The sequence below is a fragment of the Homarus americanus genome, unplaced genomic scaffold (genome assembly GCF_018991925.1).
Source record: "Homarus americanus isolate GMGI-L3 unplaced genomic scaffold, GMGI_Hamer_2.0 scaffold21247, whole genome shotgun sequence".
Taxonomy (NCBI): domain Eukaryota; kingdom Metazoa; phylum Arthropoda; class Malacostraca; order Decapoda; family Nephropidae; genus Homarus; species Homarus americanus.
The window spans coordinates 157,967-183,734 of NW_024754153.1; the positions used below are offsets into that span (position 1 = coordinate 157,967).

General features: G+C 40.0%; 1 protein-coding gene across 1 annotated transcript in view; it reads right to left on the bottom strand.

Moving 5' to 3' along the window:
• LOC121855695 overlaps window positions 1-20,311 on the bottom strand; it is a 51,452-nt gene extending 31,141 nt beyond the window's left edge. The window contains exons 1-2 of the mRNA XM_042350778.1: window positions 20,181-20,311; window positions 16,663-16,875 (exon numbers count right to left, since the gene is read on the bottom strand). Coding sequence (XP_042206712.1) covers window positions 16,663-16,875; window positions 20,181-20,285 — 318 coding nt within the window. The 5' untranslated portion in view covers window positions 20,286-20,311. The remainder of the gene's footprint in view (window positions 1-16,662; window positions 16,876-20,180) is intronic.
• Window positions 20,312-25,768: the final 5,457 nt, after the last annotated feature.

The window sequence follows — 25,768 nt, forward strand, 5'->3', positions numbered from 1 at the left end:
TTCCCTATCGTCTCGCCTTATTTCTTTACCATTAGTGGTTAGCTACTCCTAGTGTGTGTATATATATATATATATATATATATATATATATATATATATATATATATATATATATATATATATATATATATATATATATATATATATATATATATATATATATATATATATATATATATATATATATACAGTTGTACCCCACTTAACGCGGTCAATTGAACCCAGAGGGTCCCGCGTTAAGTGAAAACCGCGTTAAGTGAATAACAGAACATATGGGATTAATTCCAATAGAACCCAGCCCGACCCCCAAACTCCACTTTTTGACGACAAATAACTGAGGTTAGGTTAGGAAAGATAGTGTTACTATAGGAAAATAAAGGTTAGGTTAGGAAAACTAAAAGCTTGGCGAACACTCTGGCCGGTAGAGATGGGTCGGCATACGGGGATGGAGGTTGGTTCTGAGGCAGAGGCAGATTATCGTTCTCAGGTGAATCATCACCATTAGCCAGTGAATCATACTACTGTCACAGTAGTTGCTGTGTTTTCCTGACAATCAAAAATCGCCTTCACTATCACTATCACTGGCTTGGGCTGGCTGTGGTGGGTTGCGCTTAAGAACCGGTTATGTTTCTTTGCTGATTTGCCGTTTTGATGTTTTCATGATACACCGGATGTACGGCCCACAGCTCAGTCGGTGAAGACGCCAGCATGCTCATCGTCAGTGTCAGCAAACGATGTACTTAATTTTTTCTGTTAACTCTATGACACACTTAATATCACTATGACTTAAATCTAGGTCTGGCCGGAGAATTACCCAAAGACCTTCTTTCCTCCTCTCCACTTAAAGTGTTCTTCTTCCAACATCTCGCCGGCAGTCACTTCAGGATCTCCCTGATCACTCCATGATGTCTTCAAGCAGGAGCCCTGAGAAGCCTCTAGCTGTAAATAGTCTGCTAGGCTTTCAGTAAGCAAACCACTGGTTACTGCAACAGTCTGAACCTGACCAGTCACAGGTTCACTCCTCCTCTCACTCAGTATGCTTATGCAACACATGTCTCCATGCGGATACCTAATCGTGAGCACAGACAGGCAGATCCCATGCTCCACCAAGAAGTCTACAGCTTGTTTGACGTTAAACTTCCTTCCAAAAATTGTTTGACGAACTTTGAGTTTGCCGTTTTTGTTCCTTGTCCTCGCCGCTTTTACTTCAAGCTGTTTTGTGTGTCACCCAGCTTACTTAACCTCATTCCAGTGTTGGGTAGACGTTTGGTGGAGCTTGAATTTTGTTTAGTATGCAGCTAATGCTGGTAGATTAACTCCTGGTCCATATACTGGATTAATGACGCGGGTGTTGGGAGGAAGGAAGACCACTTTTTACGCTAGGTGACGATCCGCTGAAACAGTAGGGCGCAGTGTCCAGGTGTTATCAAGGAGCAACAAAAATGTTGAATGGAATAATCGGTTACCGAGAATTTCTGCACGCCAGAACAAAAAGTTGTCAAACCAGAAGAGGAGAGAAGAAAGGACATCCACGTTTTACGCAAGGGTTAAATAGTGATATTGCTTTGTCTATGTCCATATTCTTGTAGCGGCAGTTTATGCGGGCTTGTGAATCAACATAACTTTGGTTTATAGGCATCGAGGTATTGGTAAATATAGATTTGTGATGCGTTTCCTTTTCTGGCATCTTCCTGCCCCTTTACCTGCTCGTAGATCGGGATGTCAAGGTCTGGGAAGGTAATTCTTTTTTCCAGAAAAGACCAGATTCGGCTCCATGTTAAAATACCCGGTCGCTGGGTGTACTGTCCTTCCTCCATAATCTCACGTAAAACGTATGAAAATTCCCCAGTCGCCGCATCGTCAGCACTCTCGCTTCTTTACCAACAATGCTGATGTTGGTGATCTTGTTCTCTCCTCAAACCTATGCAGCCGTAACCATGGAAAGCATTAAAGGTTTGGGCTCTGCACTCGTAGTTTACGTGTCACTGCTGCGATAGTCGGCGTGGCGTATTCCCGTACTGAGCGCCGCGGTTCACCGCCATGTTGCCAAATTTTGACGACCAAATCACCAAAGTTAGGGAAAGCCACTTTGCCAGCACCTCATGTTCTGGCAATACCTGATAGCTGAAGCACTAGTAGACTTTGTGAGCTCTATGTGCTCCCTTTATCTTGGCTGCATCTCTTATTGTACGTACCCAGAGATCTGTTGACGCTATGCTGGCTACGAGATCACCTTTGGCTGTGCCTTCTTTCTCTAAACTTGAACAATTTGCATTTCAGTCAGTTTAATGAACGTCAGTGTCTTTGGTTTAGGTGCCGCTGGGTCCAGGTGGCGAAAGGTTTCTCTGGGTGGTGATCATGAAGCCATTTCATGAACAATGGATGCTAATCTGGAAGTGTACCTTGAGGATGAAACTGTCACGCTGAAGCCAAGCTGGCCAAGCCCCCTCCTCCTCCTCCTCCCCCGGGGCCACGGCCATAATACTTTAAGCCACCAGTTAGTGTAGAGGGGGAGGGGCTGCATAATAATCATAGTCTCGAGACGCTATATGACGCAAAGCAACGCAGCGATGCATGGCCATCATAGTCAGACGCTATATGACGCCAGTAACGCAACAAAGACACACATGGCAATCTCACTGCTCAGCTACCAAGCGGAGGGAGGAGGAGGGAGAGGGAGGGCAGGCAGGCGGGGTGGGTGGCTGCCAGGTCAAAATCAAAAATAGCATCCGAGCCGACACTCACTGCTGCAGTTGTGGAAAAAATCCGCTAAGTGAAAGTTCAGCTATAGGCACAGATATATGAAAATGCTATGAAAGCTATAAGCGGGTAATACTGTATATATATATATATATATATATATATATATATATATATATATATATATATATATATATACAGTGACCTCCGTAATCTAACTCAACTGCCCAGAAGGTCGTTCGTTAACCGAAAAGTTCGTAAACAAACCATTGTTTCAATGGGTTTTGCAATGTTCCAGCTCACGAAAAATTTCTAAATTCAGCAAAAATGGTAGAAAGTTCACTTACTTTGAGGTGTGTATGTAGAAGGCTCCTGGATGATGATGATGATGATGATGATGATGATGATGATGATGATGATGATGATGATGATGATGATGATGATGATGATGGGATTTAGAATGGGGGTGGAGGAGAAGGAAGAAGAGAAGGCATTGGGGTGGAAGAGAAGTCACCCCATGGAGCCATTTCACCCATAAAATTTTAGCTCTCTGGTGTAATTCAAGATTATTTTCTTTAAATCAACACTGCACTGCATTATATATTGTCAATATGTAAAATATATTTCAAAATGACCAATAATTTGCTTGGAAACACAGAAAAAAAAGCGTTTAGTTGAAGAGAGTCTCAAGCATGATGTTACCTCCAGTGAAAACAGAGAGAGACTAACTCCTGTTTGCTGTGTTAAGAGGCTGGATGCCACGCATTAAACTAGTCACTTTACCTTCAATTATGTTCATTAATTGTTAAAATGATTAAAAAATTGAATATTAAACTTTTAAAATTATTGAATACCGTATATCTCGGCCTATAAGGCGTCGGGGTGCATAAGACGCCCCCCCCCAAATTTCCATTTAAAAAGTAGCTTTTGAGCTCTATTCGCTGTATAAGACCAGTACCCCAAATGTGACACTTACCCACTGACTCAGTAGTCCTTTACCAACCATCCTTGGTTTTTTAAAATAAGGCCAATTCACTTCAAGTAATTTCATCAAATGTTACCCGCTGGTGTAGTGTAAACACTAGTTACGTCACTGAAGCGTCTGCTATTTACCGGTAACTGGAACTAATGTCTGTGTCGAGTAAAATTTTTCCATTTACTTGGGAAGAAAAAAAAACACACACACACACACACACACACACACACACACACACACACACACACACACACACACACACACACACACACACACACACACACACACACACACACACACACACACACACACACACACACACACACACACACACACACACACACACACACACACACACACACACACACACACACACACACACACACACACACACACACACACACACACACACACACACACACACACACACACACACACACACACACACACACACACACACACACACACACACACACACACACACACACACACACACACACACACACACACACACACACACACACACACACACACACACACACACACACACACACACACACACACACACACACACACACACACACACACACACACACACACACACACACACACACACACACACACACACACACACACACACACACACACACACACACACACACACACACACACACACACACACACACACACACACACACACACACACACACACACACACACACACACACACACACACACACACACACACACACACACACACACACACACACACACACACACACACACACACACACACACACACACACACACACACACACACACACACACACACACACACACACACACACACACACACACACACACACACACACACACACACACACACACACACACACACACACACACACACACACACACACACACACACACACACACACACACACACACACACACACACACACACACACACACACACACACACACACACACACCAATTACAACACCTGAAGCAGACCAACATCAGTCAATGGTATGGTAAGCTTAAAGAACTCTGTGGGACAAACAATATGACACACCCCTCCCCTTCCTAGCCATCTCACTAATGTTGATGCAGCTGAGCAAACAAATAACCATTTCGCTACTATGTCAGACGCTCCCACGGCTTGACACAACCACTCTCCCCTGCTTACCTACCAGCCCCCTTCCCACTGACTTAGTAGAGAATTTGACGCCGCGAAAACGCCTGACAAACTAAAATTAAAACGCTTACCACCCCCATTGACTTACCAATGAAACTATACTATTCAAGGAGTTCTCCCCACGGGACTTTTCAAACCTCTGCTGCATCATCAATGCTTCTCTCCAGTCAAGCCAGATGCTTGGCGAAGCTGGAAGACCTCTTATGTATCACCAGTGCCCAAGTCCAACCAGCCCTGATCCTTAAATCCTCTACGACCTGTTGCAATCACCCCAATACCCAACCCTAATCTATGAAGGTTTGTGTTTTGACTGAGCTTATGCTGATATTGCAGGAGTCGTAGACCCTCAGCAATTTGGCAACATATGAAAACTTCCTCCACCACTCACTGTCTTGTGGCTTTCTCGATTACATATACACGCCATCTCAAAGCGAAAAAAACGTCTGTAACTGTACGCCTTCATTGATTTCACTAAAAGCGTTAGGCCTGATGCGACCACAATATAATCATAAACAAAGCTGCTGACCTCGGGCGGAGAAGTCTCCTTACCATAGCTTACAGGCTTCCTCAGTGACCGGCAGCCATTTACGCTTCGAGGGCTGTCTCCACCTTTCAGTCACTCACCTGTGGCGTCCCAAAAGGCAGATGGGACCACTCTGCTTCCTTAATAACCATCAATGATGCTAAGAAACCCCTGCTTTCGCTTCTGGAAATATATTTGACGACTCACCATTGGGATCCGGCGTCAACAATTCTGCTCCCCAACCTCGCCCTTCAGGATTTATTGAACAGTCTCCAAAACTAGACCACCCTTTAACCTGCCATCAACCATACCAAGGCCATGGTTATGCACATCAACTTACTCTCTCATTGTCCACCTCCTTCCATTACCCTAGGTCCGAACACTCCAGATTTGTAGATTCCACGAAGCTCCTCGGCGTCACCATAGACAACAAACTAAATTGGAAACCCTGCGTCAGTGGTTGTCAAAATCCTCCAGTTTCGTCTCCTACACTCCGCCGACTCAAGTCCCTCGGAGTTCCACACCACGAGCTCTCAGTGTATACCACAACATTCATACTTCCCAAGCTCACCTATGCCTCCCCACCTGAGATGTGCCTCCCTAAATGCCTAGCGTAAACACCTAGAAAAAAAGTGCAAAGAAGGGCATGCAAGATTATTCTCTCCCCTTCCTGCTCACATATCAAGCGCTCAACTTACTGACCCTTTCGGCTCTCACTGACCATCTACCACGGCCTCATCTGCAAATTTGGTAGGCTTCTACACCATACGACACCGGCCCTACACCACCTGAGATCCTGTCCAGTGCTGTTGACACCACAACCGCATCCAGCCCGCCGTTGCACGAACTGATCGCTATAAGAACAGCCCAGTCCCAACCATTGTAAAAATTATCAATAACATGTAATAAATCAGTGTATTCACTCCCAAGTAAACACTACTCCCTACTACTGTCACTATGTTGAAATGAACTGTAGTTGAGCTGATCCCCATCTAAGTTTACTATATGTCTTATTTGTGTGTCACTTATGTCACTTGTATATGTGTTGTAAGTGGCAATCATTCCCCAAATATGTAGCTGTGTATTTTCAGCCTTCTGGCTGCCAAGCTCTTTCAATAAATAGATTCAAGTGTGTGTGTGTATATTATTTGTAAGTCGTAATCCATTCCCCAAATATGTAACTGTATATTTTCAGCCTTCTGGCTGCCAAGCTCTTTCAATAAACCGTTAATTATTATTATTATTATTATTACACACACACACACACACATATATATATATATATATATATATATATATATATATATATATATATATATATATATATATATATATATATATATATATATATATATATATATATATATATATATATATATATATATACACACAACAAAATATATGTAGAAAAAATAAATGTTAAATGAATTATTTATGGTGCATTAGGGTACTGGTCACTTCAGACATAAAGACGGGCTATAAATAGCCTTCTTTATCTCCCCTCCATCTCACCCTGAGCCAGAGGGAAGGGGTGGTGGTAAATAACATTTGTTTGCTTATTTTCCATTTACTTGAAATAGATTTACCGAATTATTTGTTTATTTATTTAAAAGTCATTTACTGAATATTCTATGGAAAAAATAAATTTTAAATTAATTATTTATAGGAGATAAGTATTATGATCAGTAAATATATGGTATTACTCTGGCCACTTCAGACACAAAGACGGGATAAAAATAGCCCATCTCCCCCTCTTCTTACAGCTGCCAATGGGAAGCGTCTTGGTAATTAAATTTGATGTTTATTTTCATTGTTTGTCTAATTTATCATGTATCAAAGTAATATTACTAAAAATTGTGTAGGTAGTAGGCAGCTACCAAACAGGTAGATACTACCGTCTGGGAAGATATTGGAAGCATAATGCGTTGTCTAATAGTAGACCCTGTAGATATACGAGACGAATATGGCTGTAATATGTAACTCTGTACTATTTACCATTATTGATTCAGGTCTCTGTATTATATGTTTTATAATCATACTCCCTTTTGTCACCAAGTGTTAGTTCAGGCTTTGGGCGCATGCGCGCTGTACGCGCATGCGCAGATAGAGATACCCAGAGAGATTCCAAGACAGGACGCTGTTTACCCCTGTCTTAACTCCTTTTGTGTTTGTACCAGGAATAGAACTTACGGACTTGACATCAGTGTGTTTCCTTTACCCCGGAGTGTAAGGACCACCTGAGTATCACACAGACCCTGCTGCCATATGGCATCACGAAAATTGTGACCAAGTCCCAGGTTCAGTGCTGACCTGACTTTCTGCCTCATTTACACACAATTGCAGTTTCAATTGTTCCTCTAACTTTGACAACACAACATACATACAGTATATTATTTCTCACTTTTGATCTTTTTTTTACTTTTTGTATTTATTTATCGTTAGTTACTTAAAATAAGGCCAATTCACTTCAAGTAATGGCATCAAATGTTACCAGCTGGTGTAGTGTAAACACTAGTGATGTCACTTAAGCGTCTGTATTTAACTGTCGGTAGTTTCAAGAATTAATGCAGTCATTTCCTGAATATTCCTTGTAAAAAAATAAATTTTAAATTAATTATTTATAGGAGATAAGTATTATTATCAGTAAATATACCGATATGCATTACTGACCACCTCCACGGCTAAAAATAGCCCAATCTCGCGGTCACTTTCCCTTTCTTGTTTCCTCACTGGCAAATGGGGGGGGCGTGGGGAGGGGTGTGCGATGATAGCTGTGTTTATTACAGGGGTATAATTCTCTTTTACGGTATGTTAGACAGGTTTATAATACATTTTTATTATTTTAATATACCGGTAATCTTAATTTGAATCCAGCTTGCCAAACGTAAGTTTCAGTATAAAATAATTAGTGGTAGGACCTTGTGAGTGGCTTACGATGTTTCCATCACCACTCTTGACACACTAAACCACAATATTTAAGAGGTAAGAATTTTATACTTGGTGATCAAGACGACCCCCTAACTTTGAGCAGATTTTTTTTAATGTTCAAATTCCGTCTTATAAGCCGAGATATACGGTATAACAGTATATTTACATTTTTAGTAATAAATAAAATACCTCAGACTAAAGTTAGGATAATATAATTGACATTGCTGGATTCCTTGCAAGACCAGGAATAATTTGAATATACACTTCATATATTTTGCACAAAAGAGAACATATTTGCTCTGAGTAAACAAAATACTTGCATTAGATCTAAAATTTGTATGTCTAATGCAAAATCTATGATGCTTATATTCAAAATGATCATCAAATTGTAAGAATTCCAGCAATGTAAATTATATTCTGGTCGGATAATTTGTATGAATTTTATGAGCTAAATAAAAAAATTATACTTCACCCACGTATATGAGTAGATGCACCGCGTAAAGTGGGAATTCCGGTTCTGGCAGGGTACCGCGTAAATGTAGAAACGCGTAAAGTGAAACCGCGTAAAGCGAGGGTTCACTGTACTTCAATTATGTTCAATAATTGTTAAAATGACTAAAAATTTTAATATAAAACTTTTAAAATTATTGAAATTTACTCAAATGGTAACGAATTTAAGCCCTAGAACCGATTACTGTATTGGCGGACTAGTACTACAGCTGGTAAGCAGGCAAAAACATGTTGGGAAAAATTAGTAAGGAATTCATTCACCGAATTTTTTTCTTAAACCGAATTGAATATTCTTATGGAAGGTAATTCGTTAACCGAAATTTCGTTAACTGAGGATCACTGTATATACAGTAGGATCTTGCCAATAACAACTTCCACAATAAAGTTTTCGACAATAACGGTAAGTTACAATAGATACCCATTTTCGATAATAACGTCTAGATTCTCTTGAATGACGGAGATTTTGCAGGAAGCGTCCGAGTGCATCAAAGATAGCGTTTATTTGCTGCCATGTTGATGATGTAGTTGTCTGCTCCCTTTCACTCACACACACTCGGTGGAATACAGTGCTGCGCCCACTTGTGAGATTTTCGCCTCTATAACCAGTGGTTGCTAGGATCCGCGTTTTTGCCTGTGGGGGCTAGTGGAGTTGGTGGAGGGAGTGATTTGCCGCCTGAATGCCCGGGATCTTTTAAAGTGAATGAGAAAAAAAGACCCCAAAGCTAAGAGACAAAGCCACAAGAAGTGTACCTACTCGGTCAAGGATAAAGAACAGATTGTCGAACTCATTGAAAGTGGTGCACGGAACATTGATATTGTGAGGAAATTTAACTGTCCTGAGTCTACAGTGCAAAATATTAAGAGGAACTTAAAGGAGACCAAGAAGAGTATTTTGCATTGGCTAAGAAATATTTTGGTAGTGATGGAAATGCGAGGCGAGCTATGAATGATAAAAGTGATAGAAATAGGTTGTTTGTGATAACAGAGCATTTTCTTGTGAAATGGTTAGCTTGTAGAATGAAAGACAGTGCAAGTGTTAGTGGCCCTCAGATATGAAATCAAGCAAGGGTATTGTAGGCTGCTGTAGCTCGAAAGAAAAACATTAAGTCTCCCCCTCTTTTCAATGCCTCCGTAGGGTGGCTGCATAAGTTTAAGGCTAGAAGTGGCACAAAGTATGCAAAGTATCAGGGTGAGGTTTTGTCTGCTGACTTAGTGACTGCAGATTTCTTCCCTGAAATTGCCAATCAAATCATTCAAGAGGGAGGTTATAACCTGGATCAGATTTTTAAACGTGATGAGACCGGGTTGTTTTGGAAAAAATCCCTTCAAGCAACATTTATCTCTAAGAAAGAAAAACAGGAAAAAGGTGTGAAAATGGCCAAGGATCGCTTTAGTGTCATCCTAACCTGTAATACTTCAGGTGACTACCTCATGAAGCCTCTGGTGATCTACAAATATAAAAGACCAAGATCTTACAAGGGATGTGATATGTCCAAACTGAATGTCTACTGGGAAAAGACAAATAAAGGCTACATGTCCACGGAGTTATCAAAGAAGTGGTTTGATGATTGTTTTGTTAAGGATGCCAAAGAATACTGCCGGAAGAAGAATGTAGCCTTCAAAGTAGTGCTCTTTCTAGACAATGTCCCCAGTCATGCACGATTTCTAGTAGGACATCACCCTATCGTTGAGGTTGTGTTTCTCCCACCAAATACAACCTCCAAAATACAGCCACTAGACCAAGAAATCATAGCGAATGCAAAGTTGCTGTACTACAATTATGTCCATGACAAGATGAGGAAGGAAACTGATAAACATGAAGAAATGAAGGAAAATGCTAAAACTGTCAGCAGTAACGAGGAGGAGCATCCTCCCCCCGCCGCCTCCTCTGCTCTACCTGGCTCACCCACAGCCTCCGTCTCCACTCCCCCACCTGGAACCCCCTTCGCCCCTGTTCCACCTGGCGTACCTGCAACCTCCAAAATGACTGTTACTGCCTTCTGGAAAAATTATAACATTTACCAGGCAGTCAATTTCTTTGTAAAAGCCTGGGGAAATACTACAAAAGCAACCGTTAGGCATGCCTGGTAGGCACTCCTGCCACAACTCAAGTCTGCCGAGACGAAGAGACAGCAGCCAGCAGAGTTAAAGAACCAAGTGTTGGAAACCGTCTGCAGTATCCCAGCCCCAGGATTTCAAGAAGTGACTCGGGAAGATTTAGAAGAACTGATGCAAGAAGGTAACACAAATGATGTCGAGGATCTCCTGGAGGATGAAGAAGGTGGTGAGAGTGGTGATGCAGCGATTGATGCAGGGGAGACCGAGCAGAGGAAAGCGACGACACAGAAGCTGTCACTCTTATCGGGTGTCTGTACCAGCCTTCAAGAGATGATCCAAGACATTGAGATTGACTCAGGTGAAAGGGAGCAATTGATTGGATCTGTAAAATCTATTTCAAGAAAATACCAAATGCAGTACAACGAGCGAGTGAATGCCCGGCAGCAGTCACTCATCACTCGCTTTCTTTCACAACGCCGGCCAGCCGAGGAAGACCAACAGAGAGAGGTTGAAGTTGATGAAGACATTGATGACATTGGGGAAATGCCTGAAGATTTTGACTTTGCAGAGTTTGATGAAGTGTTAGCGGAAGTGGGTGAACCAGGTGCGAGAGGCCAGCGTGGGGATGGAGATGGGGCCAGGGAAGTGGGCGAAGGTTCGACGCAGTAGCCTCCATGCCCCAGCCTCGGAACATTCATCACACCAAGCACCTCACAAACTCCCCCAAGGTAGGTGTTATATTACTCAAATTCTTTATTTTGAGGATTGAATAAAAAATTTTTTATTTCTAACAAAAGGTGTTACGAGGGATTCAATGGGAAAAAAATGTGTGAAATTCTTGGGGCGGCAGCACCGATAAACCCTTTTTACATGTATTTTAATGTCACACAAATAACGTTTTCGCTAATAACAGCGTTTTTCAGGTACCTATTAGACATTATTGGCGAGAGTCTACTGTATGTGCAAAAATTCCCAAGCAAAGGTGTTGACTATGGCAGTATGTGGAAGGAGTTTTAAGTGATATTTGTATCTTTATGCAGCTATGTATGCCCCCCCCCCCCATTCCCACATCCTCCAAAATAGAGAATAAAAAACACAAAAAAGACTTAGAAATTGATTTCAGGCAACTCTTCCTCTTTGGCGAGTGCAGGGAAGCAGACACAACACACCAATATTCAGCAGGTCTGAGGCCTTGTCAAGGAGAGGTGGTGTGTACTCTGCGGTGCCGCACATCTTACCTCACTTGTACTGCTGTACCAGGCTTCTCTCCTTGAATATCAGGATGGCACATGATTTAAAACATAAAAGACAACTAAAAGAAGCATGTGCCAAGAGCAGTAAAACAAAACAAAACAAGAAAATATCACTAAGACTGACGACAGTAACAGCCATCCCAGGAGAAACATTGAGGCAGCCCAGCCCCAGCCTTCCACCCCTCACCTCTACCTCATGTAAAGAATATAACTGGAGTGAAGTTGGAGATGTAAAAATACACACAAAAATAAGATATTACATGTAAAATCAGCTCAGAATGAGCACTTAAACAGGGCAGAAAGGTTGAGAAACTTTATCAGCCTGTATCCCAAAATGAACTTTTCCAACACTCACATTGGAATTTCTCTGCCAGTTTTTGGCTGATTTCAATGAAATAAAAACTCATCAGAGGAAGAATCTTTCCTCAACATAATTCCATCTTCCAATTATTCTATCTTGTAAGATTTATTTTTGGTCGAATACTTTATCTCGACATTTTGAAAAAAATTTATACCAAACTTGAAAAATTTATACCCCTAAAACCAAAGACAAAACAACCATATCGCCTTGTAATATTCAATGACAATAATAGATCTCTTAGCAATATCAATTTCAAGGCAAAGTCGGAAAAAGTTAGAGAAATACTGCCATGAAAATTTAGAAACGGGTGAGAAAAGGGGTAAGGGGTTGAAAAAGTTGAAAAGGTAGAAGGGGGCTATGTGGCTAGAACTGATGTACATAATAATCCTTGAATGATGACAGGAATATAACAACAATCGACCAAAATTAAAAGCACCGACATCTTAAAGCCGGAAACTCCCCTTAAGCTTGAGAGATAAGTCGCATATGTCGGGAAAGACTTCAATAGCTCCATTCTATCCCCTGGGCATACCAAGTAGCTACCAAGCTCCTTCAGTTGAGGAGTTTGTGGATGATTGTTGCATCCATAATGACCGAGTCTGACTAAGACTCACTGTGAATCGTCCCTTAATTGGGATGTGGTGACACCATTTTCCACTTCTAATTGATGAGAAGCCGAATTTTTTGCACCACGTAATATCTGGAGGGTGTTGGTGGCAAGGGGGGGGGGGGATGTTAGTGGTACAGTTTTACCCCGCTTAACGCGCTTTCACTTAACGCGTTTTCGCATATACGCGGTGCCTTGCCAAAGCTGAACTTTCACTTAACGCGGCATTTTTCATCACATACGCGGTGAGTGTCCGGCTCGAGAGCTATTTTTAGATTCGCACCACCCCCCACCCGCCACCCTGCCTGACTGCCTGTTTTAGCTCATAAAATTCATACAAATTACCCGGCCAGAATATAATTTACATTGCTGGAATTCTTATAATTTGGTGATCATTTTGAATATAAACAACATATATTTTGCATTAAACATACAATTTTTAGATAAAAATATTTCTCTAGGTAACTATGTTATCTTTTGTCCAAAATATATGACATTTATATTCAAAATATTCCTGGTCTTACAAGGAATCCAGCAATGTCAATTATATTATCCTAACTTTAGTTTGAGGTATTATTTATTAAAATTTAGTGGTTATCCCACACATCTCCTTGGGACGGTTGGTGGGGGGTGGGGGGGAGGGAGGGGACCGACCGACCGACCATCTGTTACCCCGTGAAGAATTATTTTTTTTTTTTTAACTGAAGATATTTGTTTTAGCTCATAAAATTCATACAAATTACCCGGTCAGAATATAATTTACATTGCTGGAATTCTTATAATTTGGTGATCATTTTGAATATAAACAACATATATTTTGCATTAAACATACAATTTTAGATAAAAATTGTTCTCTAGGTAATTATGTTATCTTTTGTCCAAAATATATGACATTTATATTCAAAATATTCCTGGTCTTACAAGGAATCCAGCAATGTCAATTATATTATCCTAACTTTAATCTGAGGTATTATTTAATACTAAATGTTAAAAACTCTTGAATGGAGGATTGGTGGGGGTGGGGGGAGGGTTGGGACTGACCACGCGGTTGGAAGAGGGGGGGAAGGCAAGGTGGGGTACTTTGATTGACAGATAGTGTCGAAGAATATTTTTTTTTTTTTATTAACTGAAGATATTTGTTTTAGCTCATAAAATTCATACAAATTATCCGGCCAGAATATAATTTACATTGCTGGAATTCTTACAATTTGCTGATCATTTTGAATATAAACATCATAGATTTTGCATTAGACATACAAATTTTAGATGTAAAGTTTATTCTGAGTAAATATGTTATCTTTTGTGAAAAATATATGACATTTATATTCAAAATATTCCTGGTCTTACAAGGAATCCAGCAATGTCAATTATATTATCCTAACTTTAGTTTGAGGAATTATTTATTACTATACCTGGTTTTCCCCAAAAAATTTCTCAGAGGGAAGAGCCAGTGAGTGTAGTGTGAGAAGAGGGGGAGGGAGTTGAGTCCATTATTTGAATGGACATTAACTTGGCGACTGTATTTCTCTATTTCTCTTAAGTATTAATTGTGTGCATGTACCATCATAAAATTAAGATGTTATTTTTACTACAACATAGTTATTTGTCGTCAAAAAGTGGAGTTTGGGGGTCGGGCTGGGTTCTATTGGAATTAATCCCATATGTTCTGTTATTCACTTAACGCGGTTTTCACTTAACGCGGGACCCTCTGGGTTCAATTGACCGCGTTAAGTGGGGTACAACTGTACTTAGTTACTTAAGCAGAATTTTAAATACACTCAGTTTCACAAGTATGTATAGATACAAGCTTTATATCTAAGATGGAATTATGTAAGACAATTTAGAACCACAGCCTCTTTGAAATTAATTTTAGGTACAGATATATGCACAGAGCAACTGACAGCTAATGGGAAGACCAAGCCCCTGAAGGAAAGGTGGGGGGGGGGAGAAGAGAGGATTCGATGGGGGAGGGGGGATAAAAGGGTAGGCTAGGTGAGGTGGATGGTCAATGTGCTAATGGACACAAGAAGAGCAAAGGGGAAATCCGCTGTCATGGCTACTACCACCTGATCTGACCTGATCTGACCTGACCTGACCTGATGTCACCTCACCTTATGAGACCTCTATATAAGTGACCGCATGGTGTCTCCCCACACCGTACCCTTCATGGCTCCAGCCACACCAAACCCTCCACCCACACAACTCTTTTACTATAGTTAATAATTAATTAATTAAAAAATATATTATTAGTTTGCTTGTAACATTGTAACGATTTTTGTTTTTTCAATTGTATTGGAGTAAAGGTACAGTAGAATGTCGATTTAAAGCGATTCAATTGAAGATTATTGATTTAAAGCGACACCCACAATTAAGGACAATGTTTTAATTTAAAGCGAATCTTTCCTATTTTGCGCGAGTCAATCTGGCGCATCATATTTTAAATTTCGCGCTTAATGTTTCTCTGGGCACGCTACACTGTCCTTAAGGCAAACCTGTACTGTACATGTGCTCAAAATAATGTACTAAATGATTATTAAATTTTTGTCTAGTGCAAACTACAGCATGATTGATTATATTCAAACTAATCATTATCTTATAAGAATTCCAGCAATGTTAATTTTATTCTCCCATGTCAGTTCAGTGACATTTTATAAGAGAAAAACTTAGTCACTCTTAAGGACAGATAAATAAATAAGCACTACACCTTGGCATCAACTGTCAATTATATCACCTCACCTCTCCCCCCCCCTCCCATCTTCCCATAAGCTGATCACCAGTAAACAGACCATTTCAAGTCCCATAATTTTAGCTGTGTTGATTTATGAGTGTTTGTTTTAACATAATACTACAAAAAACAATGTTTTGTTTATTCTAGGATATAGTATTTTGTGTTTCTCTCATGTACCAAGCTAAATTATTCCATTGAAACAACACTTCAATTTAGTGCGAAATCGGTTTAAAGTGACCTCTCTTGAAACGTATCTCATGTTATATCGACGTTCTACTGTAGAAAACCACACTTAAGTAAAAGTAAAAGTACTTAATAATTTGAGTACTTTTTAAAAAGTAAATACAGTGCCCAAAAATTTTGCTTGAGTACAGTATTCAAGCAAATTTATTTAGTTACTTTACAACTCTGCCCATTCATAACTCGGGGACTGTCTGTACTGTAATGTACTTTTCCTCACAATCATAATGCTGTACCTTCCCTCACAATTATAATATTGTACCTTCCCTCACAATTATAATATTGTACCTTCCCTCACAATTATAATATTGTACCTTCCCTCACAATCATAACACTGTACCTTCCCCCACAATCATAACACTGTACCTTCCCCCACAATCATAACACTGTACCTTCCCCCACAATCATAACACTGTACCTTCCCTCACAATCATTCAAATATCATTACAAACAAATCTTCCTCTTCACACTTACGATATAAATAACCTCCCTTTAAATTGTTTTCTACCTTCTACCTTTGCAATCATCAAAAAGTTATGTAAATTTAAAAGTTACAAAAAATCAGTATATTCTACTCACCAACTTGCCGTGTACTTCACCAGAGAAATGAGAAAGAGTTCCTTCAATACTGACAATCACACCATATGCTGCTGCAATAACACAAGGATAGACAAAGTATCCTGGCACGCGTACGTGCGGGGACTCCCACCAATCATAGCCATCACTTGTGTTTCGTAAACCATCAATCAAGGAAGAGTTCCATAAGAATATGATGGCATAAACTCCCAGAGTCTGAAAGTTAAAATAAAGTTGTAATTTTTATGTAAATCTATTATAAAGTTTTTTTCCTTAACTGAGATGCCAATTACCTGTACAAGCAGGAAATCCTCTCCTACATCAATGCTATAAAAGGATGTGCAATCATAACAAGTGTATATTTCCTGCCACAAAAAGTGACACATCTATTCAAAATTTTAATGCCTTGCCCCTAGGTGTAATCTTTAACCCATTAAATGTCACCACCATTTCAAAACAGCAGGATAGTATTGTCACTACAGCATCACCGCAGTTTTAAAACATACAGTACTGTATTTACGAATCTCCCATGCTCACCAGTGACAACTAACAGCCTAAATAAGTGAAAACAGGTCTAGTGGCAATTGTTCCGGGCGCTCGGATGAATTGGGAGGAGGTGGAGGTGAGGGTGTGAGGGACAGAGCTGGCCTCCCTGCCTTATCTCACATTTATTCCTCCCTTGTTCATTGTCTCTTTTACAGACACTAAATAGTGTAGCTTAGAGGTTGTAGCAACTTTTATTGAAGTGTCTTTGCATTGCAACATATTTTTTCATATCTAACATTTTTTTTTGTATCCAACTCACAAAATACATTGTACTGTTTTGGTGGAGTGAGGTAGTGTGTGTTGCCATTATAATGTTATTTTTTATCAAGTGTCTAAAAAAATAATTTAAATTAAATTTTATTCAGAAGTCATATAAATCAATAAAAATATATCAAATTTAACTAAGCAGATAAAAAACAATGACAAAATCCAGTTTATTGAAAGAAAACTAAAATCTAGCATTGGTTATGTTCAGTCAGCCTGCCCAGGCGGTGGAGGTGGATTGTTGCTGTCGCATGCTCCTAGTTATACTATGTACATACATCCATCAAGACAAAATAAATTAGTAAAACCTTAAAATAAAATTATTTATTACATAGTTTTCCATGAGCATGTGAGTAAAGAGAGGAAAGAAATAAACTATTTATGAATGCAATAGAGAAAAATAATTTGACAATTCTATTTGGTTCCCTTGCATGAGAAGCCCCGGGGAATTCCCTGAAATGCACATACAGTAAGTCCTCGCATAACGTCGTTTTGATACTACGTCGTTAAACTTTATGAGACCAAAAATTCGCTTAACGTCACGGTGATCCGATACTACATCGTTTTGCGTTGTCGCGGACTACTTTCTACAGTGCATCACCCGCTCGTCTGGCCGCGCTACGCTCTCTCGGCTCGGCCCACTGCCCTCACTCGCTGAACGTCACAGCGACGCCAAGCCAGTCTCTGTTACGACTTCACATCATTCATGTGTGCTTAAGTGCTTTTGCTCTAAAACTGCACTCTTACCATTCAAAATGGCTTCCAAACCCCCATCAAGTGCTACTGATGCTAGTGTAGTGAAGAAGCAACATAAGACCATTACCCTTGCTTCGGAAATGGATGTATTAACCCGATTTGAAAAAGGGCAACGTGTTGTGGACATAGCCGCTGTGCTTGGTCTAACCCCGACAAAGGTGCGTGTTATCGCCGCTGGCTTTATCGTTGGTGTCAACAACCATGTGCCTCCCCCACCCCACACGCGGCCTGTTACCACACCAAATGTAGCGATTGGGGGGGGGGAGGGGTGTTTACCACCGGGAGTGTCATCGCCACTGGAGTAAGTGCTGGCATCGCCGGGAGTGTTTTCATCGCTGCGTCAACACTAGTGTCAGTGCTGACGTTTTTGCTGCCTTACCCGAACAAAGATTAGGGGGTGGGCGGTGTTTACAGAGAAGAGATCATGACTCTGCTAATGTATGGTTTAAAAGGCGGCGTGGTTGCCTGGACTCTAGGAGACTGCCCCCTCAAGTGATGCTGTGAGGACCAACACTCTGCTAGCAGTGGTGAACAACAACTCCCAATCCTGGCCGAGTTTTGTACTGGAACAATTTACACAGAACTATCTTCCCTTGGAACACCATACTGGTTTGCATTGACCCGCACTTGTAAGTACAGCCAAAGTGATGACATACCCCTCAGTACTGAAATATTGTCGACTAATTATCCCCACTCGTTCCTGCCTTATCTGAAGCAATAAGACAACGCGGAATGAAGTGTAGCTAAGATTAATAGAGTTATGAACTTTGTATCATGTCATTATGCTCAATAATCAATTATAATTAAGATAAATTGTGCTTGACTAACTAATTATGTATCAGATAGATCACCATGTAATACTAATGTTAATGAACGCCTTGTTGTCTGCAGGTTTTGACCACATCAATAAATATTGAATGCGTCAAAAGACGGGTTTCAATCATTCCCTTCGACTTGCCTATCACCTGAACGTCCTTAACTAAGGCGTTTACAGTGCGTACTATCCGGACCAACGCTGACAAGATTAAGGTTAGTGCTGGAAGTGGTTTTTCTCCGAGTGCTACTAAGACGACTCGTACTAGAAGCACTGTGATAGAGAAGGTGGAAAAGATGCTGGCAATGTGGATGGAGTACCAGAATCAAAGCAATGCCCCTGTGAGCCTTATGGTTATCCAGCATAAGGCCAGATCCTTGTTTGACGACATGAAGGAAACAGAGGGTGAAGGATCGAAAGAAGAGACCTTTATGGCCAGCCGAGGCTGGTTTCAACGATTTAAGCAATGATATAACTTCCACAACATAAAGATGACTGGTGAAGCTGCCAGTTCAGATACAGTTGCTGCTGAGACATTCCCGCCAACAACGGAGGAGGAGCAAACATCAACGAAGGAGGAGCAAGCAGCAGCGGAGGAACCCCAGTCAGAGCAGGAGGAGGAGGAGGCAGCCACAGAGTCTCAGTGACTCATCACCCTCCGCCTCTCCCGCCCTCCTCCTCCGCTCCAATACAAACTAAGTACAGTACTGTAGTTCTATATACTATTCTCTATAGAAATAGCAATGATTTTCTGTATATGTAACTTTTTTCATGGGACAAAGGGAGTCTCAGGAACATAACTCCCGTATTTTATCTATTTCTTATGGGGAAAATTCATCCATTTAACGTTTTGTTTAACGTCGCGTTTTCAGGAAAAAAAACCCGACATTAAGCGAGGACTTAATGTACGTACACATAATAATGCATAGCAGGAAGTTTAAATGCCCAGGGAACAAAATTAAAAAAAAAAAATTCACCTTTTATACAAAAATAAAAATAAAATCAATTGTTTTTCTGGACACAACAAGAGGACTTTTACCAGAATTGGTGGATGCTTTATGGGTTAAACTGTAAGTGGCAGCACTGGAGAAGAATCAACTTAAACAATAATGAATACTGTCAAATATTATTAAATACTCACCACTCTTGCTACCAGCAGAAAAGTTTCAACTGTTATTACACGGCTGAAGTATAAGTAGGGCCATCCAGCTTTCTGTCTCCGTAATTCCCACATGGCCAACACCATCTGTAAGTACTCAACACTTAGCAATAGTGACTCATGGGAAAAATTCATTATGACTGCTGTTCCACATTTATGCTCAGTAGATGATCGAGTTTTCAAGACAAACAAACTGGACAAACAATAAGCAGGAAAAAAGGCATATTACACAGCCCGACTTAGTGTAATATAGCCACTAGGTCATTCATTTTAATGACAATTAGTGTTATAAAAATTGATGAAGACCTGAACACAAACTTGAGGGATTTGTTCAGAATGAAATTTAACATCATACATAAGCTTAGCCATACAATTTCTTCATAATTTGTCCCCAGCGAAGTAAATTTTTCAGTTTAAATCTAAAACCTTAGTATTTCCCCCTCCTTGTTTAATTTCCAAAATTCTAGATATTTTCCTACAAAAACACTTCTTATCAAATCAACTGAAACTCCAGTAAAAAAAAAAAAAAACGGAATTCAATAATGAGGGTTGGAGAAAACTCTGCTTATCTGAACTGTTTACAGAAAATCAGTTGATAACATATTACTACTGCACTTCAACAACTAAGGTCTCTAAGTGTACAATGAGGTTATTAAAATAATTTTACAGCAACAATAAAAAAATATGAAACGGAGCTCTCTGGGTTGAAAATCTGACATAGAAGTCTGGTTGTCAACAGCTGATGTCACCGAGATGATTGTTATTTACTGTAAAGTATTATATGTAATTAACCACAGAATTTATCTTATGAATAAAGAGAAAACTGTATACAGTGGTCCCTCAGTTAACGAACACAATTCGTTCCAGAAGGTCGTTTGTTCACCGAAAATTTCGTTAACCGAAACCATTGTTTTAATGAGATTTTGGGTAATTGGTTCCAGCTCACCAAAAATTACATACAAACTAAAAATAAATGCAGTAAAGTACCCTTACTCTGAGGTGTGCGTGTAGAAGGCTCCTGGTTGATGGTGATGATGATGGGAATTAGAATGGGGGGTGGAGGAGAAGGGAAGGCATTGGGGTGGAAGAGAAGTCACCCCATGCTGCCATTTCACCCCTAAAATTTTATTTCACTTGGAGTAATTCAAGATTATTTTCTTTAAATCAACACTGCACTGCATTATATATTGTCAATATGTAAAATAAACTTCAGAATGACCAATAATTGTACTGTAAAAACGTAAAAATAGTTTATGTTCAAGAGAGTCAAGCAAGATGCTTCCTCCACTGAGAAGACACACAAAGTGACGCCATTCTGGGGGAGTCAAGTGGTGTTTGGCGCGCTAAAAACTAGTTCCCTGTACTTCAATTATGTTAAATAATTGTTAAAATGACTAAAAACTTTAATATAAGACTTGGAAAATTATTGAATAGTACAACCTTCTTGATATTTACTCAAATGGTAACGAATTTAAGCCCTAAAACCCGATTACTGTATTGGCAGACTAATACTACAGCTGGTGAGCAGGCAAAAACATGTTGGGAAAAATTTGTAAGGAATTCGTTAACCGAAATTTTTTCGTTAACCGAAGTGAAGAATCTTATGGAAGGTAATTCGTTAACCGAAATTTTGTTAACCAAGGGATCACTGTACTGTACAGTACGATAAGTGTAGGAGTATATTGTATGTGGAAGACAAGCATTTATCGGGAGCAGCTGGCAGAGGGGAGGGTAGCACAGGTGGGTACCCCTTCCCACCCCCCCCCCCAAAATTCCTTTAACACTTCTTTATGCATTTTCACCATAATTCTCATATAATTTAAGACCATTTGGTGACACGTTTTTAAAATATTATCCTAAAAGAATCGGCTTTCCTGAAAAAAGAATCCCACACTGAACACCGTGAGTCATTGTTTACAAAGAGCAAACAGCTGATTGGCTTACCACAACATCTTTCTTCAACACTTAGTAAATTAGTACAGTTGTGTATTTATCATCACTTAATAAATACTACAGTGAACCCTCACTTTACACAGTCAATTGAACCCACGGAGGCCCGCATTACAGCGTAATGCGAGAGAAACGCAGAGAAACGCGTAAAGTGAATAACATAACATTTGGGATTAATTGAAATAGAGACCAGGGAGACCCCCAAACTCCACTTTTCCTCGACACAATACCTATGTTCTAGTAAAATTAACATCTTAATTTTATGATGGTACACACACACAATTAATATTTAAGAGAAATAGAGAAATACAGTCGCCAAGTTAATGTCCATTCAAATAATGGACTGAACTCCCCCCCCCCCCTCCCCCTCTTCTCACACTCGCTGGCTCTTCCCTCTCTGAGAAATGTTTGGGGGAAAACACTAGATTTTAAGTTATAGTAATAAATAATACCTCAAACTAAAGTTAGGATAATATAATTGACATTGCTGGATTCCTTGCAAGACCAGGAATATTTTTAATATAAATGTCATATATTTTGCACAAAAGATAACATATTTACTCAGAGTAAACAAAATACTTACATTAGATCTAAAATTTGTATGTCTAATGCAAAATCTATGATGTTTATATTCAAAATGATGATCAAATTGTAAGAATTCCAGCAATGTAAATTATATTCTGGCCGGGTAATTTGTATGAATTTTATGAGTTTAAACAAATATCTTCAGTTAATAAAAAAAAAAAAATTTTTCACGACACTGTCTGTCAATCAAAATACCCGACATTGCCTCCCCCCCCCCTCTTCCCACCATGCCAGCTGGGTCGGTCGGTCCTTCCCTCCCTACCCCCCACCCCTACCAGAGAAATGTTTGGGAGAAAACAGAATATTTACTTTTATAGTAATAAATAATACCTCAGACTATAGTTAGGAAAAAATAGTTCACATTGCTGGATTCCTTGCAAGACCAGGAATATTTTGAATATACACGTCATATATTTTGCACAAAAGATAACATATTTGCTCAGAGTAAACAAAATACTTACAGTAGATCTAAAATTTGTATGTCTAATGCAAAATCTATGAAGTTTATATTCAAAATGATCATCAAATTGTAAGAATGAAAGCAATGTAAATTACATTCTGGCCGGGTAATTTGTATGAATTTTATGAGCTAAAACAAATATCTTCAATAAATAAACAAAATATACGTACCCAAATACTATCTGTCAATCAAAATACCATACCTCCCCCTTCTTCCCACCTGCTCCCTGGGTCCCTCCCTACCCCTCACCCCCACCTTCCCTCCCTACCAGAGAAATGATTGGGTTATAACATTATATTTACATTTTTAGTAATCAATAATACCTCAGACTAAAGTTAGGATAATATAATTGACATTGCTGGATTCCTTGCAAGACCAGGAATATTTTGAATATACACTTCATATATTTTGCACAAAAAATAACATATTTGCTCTGAGTAAACAAAATACTTGCATTAGATCTAAAATTTGTATGTGTAATGCAAAATCTATGATGCTTATATTCAAAATGATCATCAAATTGTAAGAATTCCAGCAATGTAAATTATATCTGGCCAGGTAATTTGTATGAATTTTATGAGCTAAATAAAAAAAAATTATATTTCACGCGTGTATATGAGTAGATGCACCTCGTAAAGTGGGAATTCTGGTTCTGGCAGGGTGCCGCGTAAATGCAAACGCGTAAAAAAAAAACGCGTAAAGCGGGGTATTACTGTATTGCAGTAGGGTGTGTCATACGGTGGCGAATTTTTTTTTTTTTTGAGTTTGAAAAATCGGCCCATGGTATTAATGATGTAGTTCTATATGCAGAATCATGTGATATCTTCAGATTTGAAAAGTTTTCATTTTTTGCTAGGTAAATTTTAACTTGAAATCTTATGAAAATTCAGTATTCCCACCCTTTTACCAACACCACTAAATAGCTTATTTAAAGTAAAGTAAATGTATCAGGTTAATTTATTAGGATGAAAATGATCCAGAATAGTGAAACGAATGATCTTGACACATTTATTAAATTTAATATTCCTTTAGAAAACAAAATCATCAAATACAAAAACCGGTTTTACTACTACGACCCGGTGTTGCTGCACACCATAGAGAACATGTCTTTCTTGCTTCTGTTTCTACTCATCACCTCCCTGCTGACCACCTGAGCTCGGATGTAGCCTTCCCTCCTCTTCTGGCTGTACACGTGACTGCTGGCCTCGCTCACTTGCTGTACACAACGCTCTATACTCTGGGTGTGCGAGGGCCAGGCAGGGACATGCATGGGGTTGTCCAGGAAAGCTCTGACTTGAACATTGGTGAGGCTGCAGGTAAGAGGGTCTTGGTACCCAGATTGACTTTCAGGAGTCTTCCTGACCTGAAGGGAATGCCAACTGATTCGCCATGCCCAGATCCTCGATAAGTCTCATATCCAAGATCTTTTTGACTGCCACTCTTCTCTCCTCCTCATCCTACTGCAGAGCATTGTCTGCAAACTGCTCGATGAGCACATACCAGGAAGATCTCCTCACAGTCTGTCTAATAATCTGAACAACCTCTTGGCTGACCTCAGGAGCCTGGCTGAAGAGAATATGCCTCGTATTCCTTTCGACAATCCATGACTTGACCTTGGTGTTGGAACCAATTTGGCAAGTAGACACTCACGATGAATTGGACAATAAGTCTCTAGGTTGTGCTTGGTTCCTTTCAGTTTATGATGAGCTTTCACCCAAATTCTGCAGAACCTGAGAGCCGCAGAGCCACTCCAGAATGTGGGACTGACCTATCTGCAGGTAAGCAAGTCTGATTGCAAGCATGACCCCAGTTTTGATGGCACTGCAAATCATGTAACCATAGTACTGGTCAGTACTCAGGTCGTCAATGACAGTATGTGCAAGCTCAACGAGTGGAGGGCCAACTGTGATTTTTTTCAAAGCTCGGATTTATTTCTAACCCAGTGGCAGAGTCCAGCATCTTGCCAAGAGGACCAGACCATCTGTTGTTTGAAAGAGTCTTGCCATCCAGCTCCTGGATCAGATGTCTGAGTGGCAACTCGTTGGTGTGGAGGTCACAAACAACCCAGACCAGCTTCCTCCCAATCTTCCGCTCTATCCACTGTATGACTCCCCTTGCCACCCTGTGTTCGTGTTGGTGCTGTCCCCTCCAATGGCCTGCAGGGTCTGGTCTACGTTCCTCTCTTTGAGCCAGTTCACAATGTTATCTGCCACTATCTCAGTTGGTTTCTGATGTCATTCTTCTGGAGGAATGCCAAATATTTCCTCCTGGCCCGCCGCAGCAGGAGTAGTGTTCTCCTTCACCATGGCAGGAACAACTTGTCAGAATCTCCAACTTTCATGAACACTTTAGTGTCATCCCTTCTCCCATCAAAGAACAAACAATTGATTCCATTTTCTCTTATCCCCTTATCAAACTCCTCTTCTAGGTTACTGACAAGTTTCTCCTGAACTCTCCTTACTTTGTTATGATCTATCACCAGGTGAATATCATCAGGTGTTATCAAACCACCGTCAACCCAGGCAGCTGTTGCTATCTCTGCAGTTTCTCTGAGACCAGTGTGGTGTCGCATGCT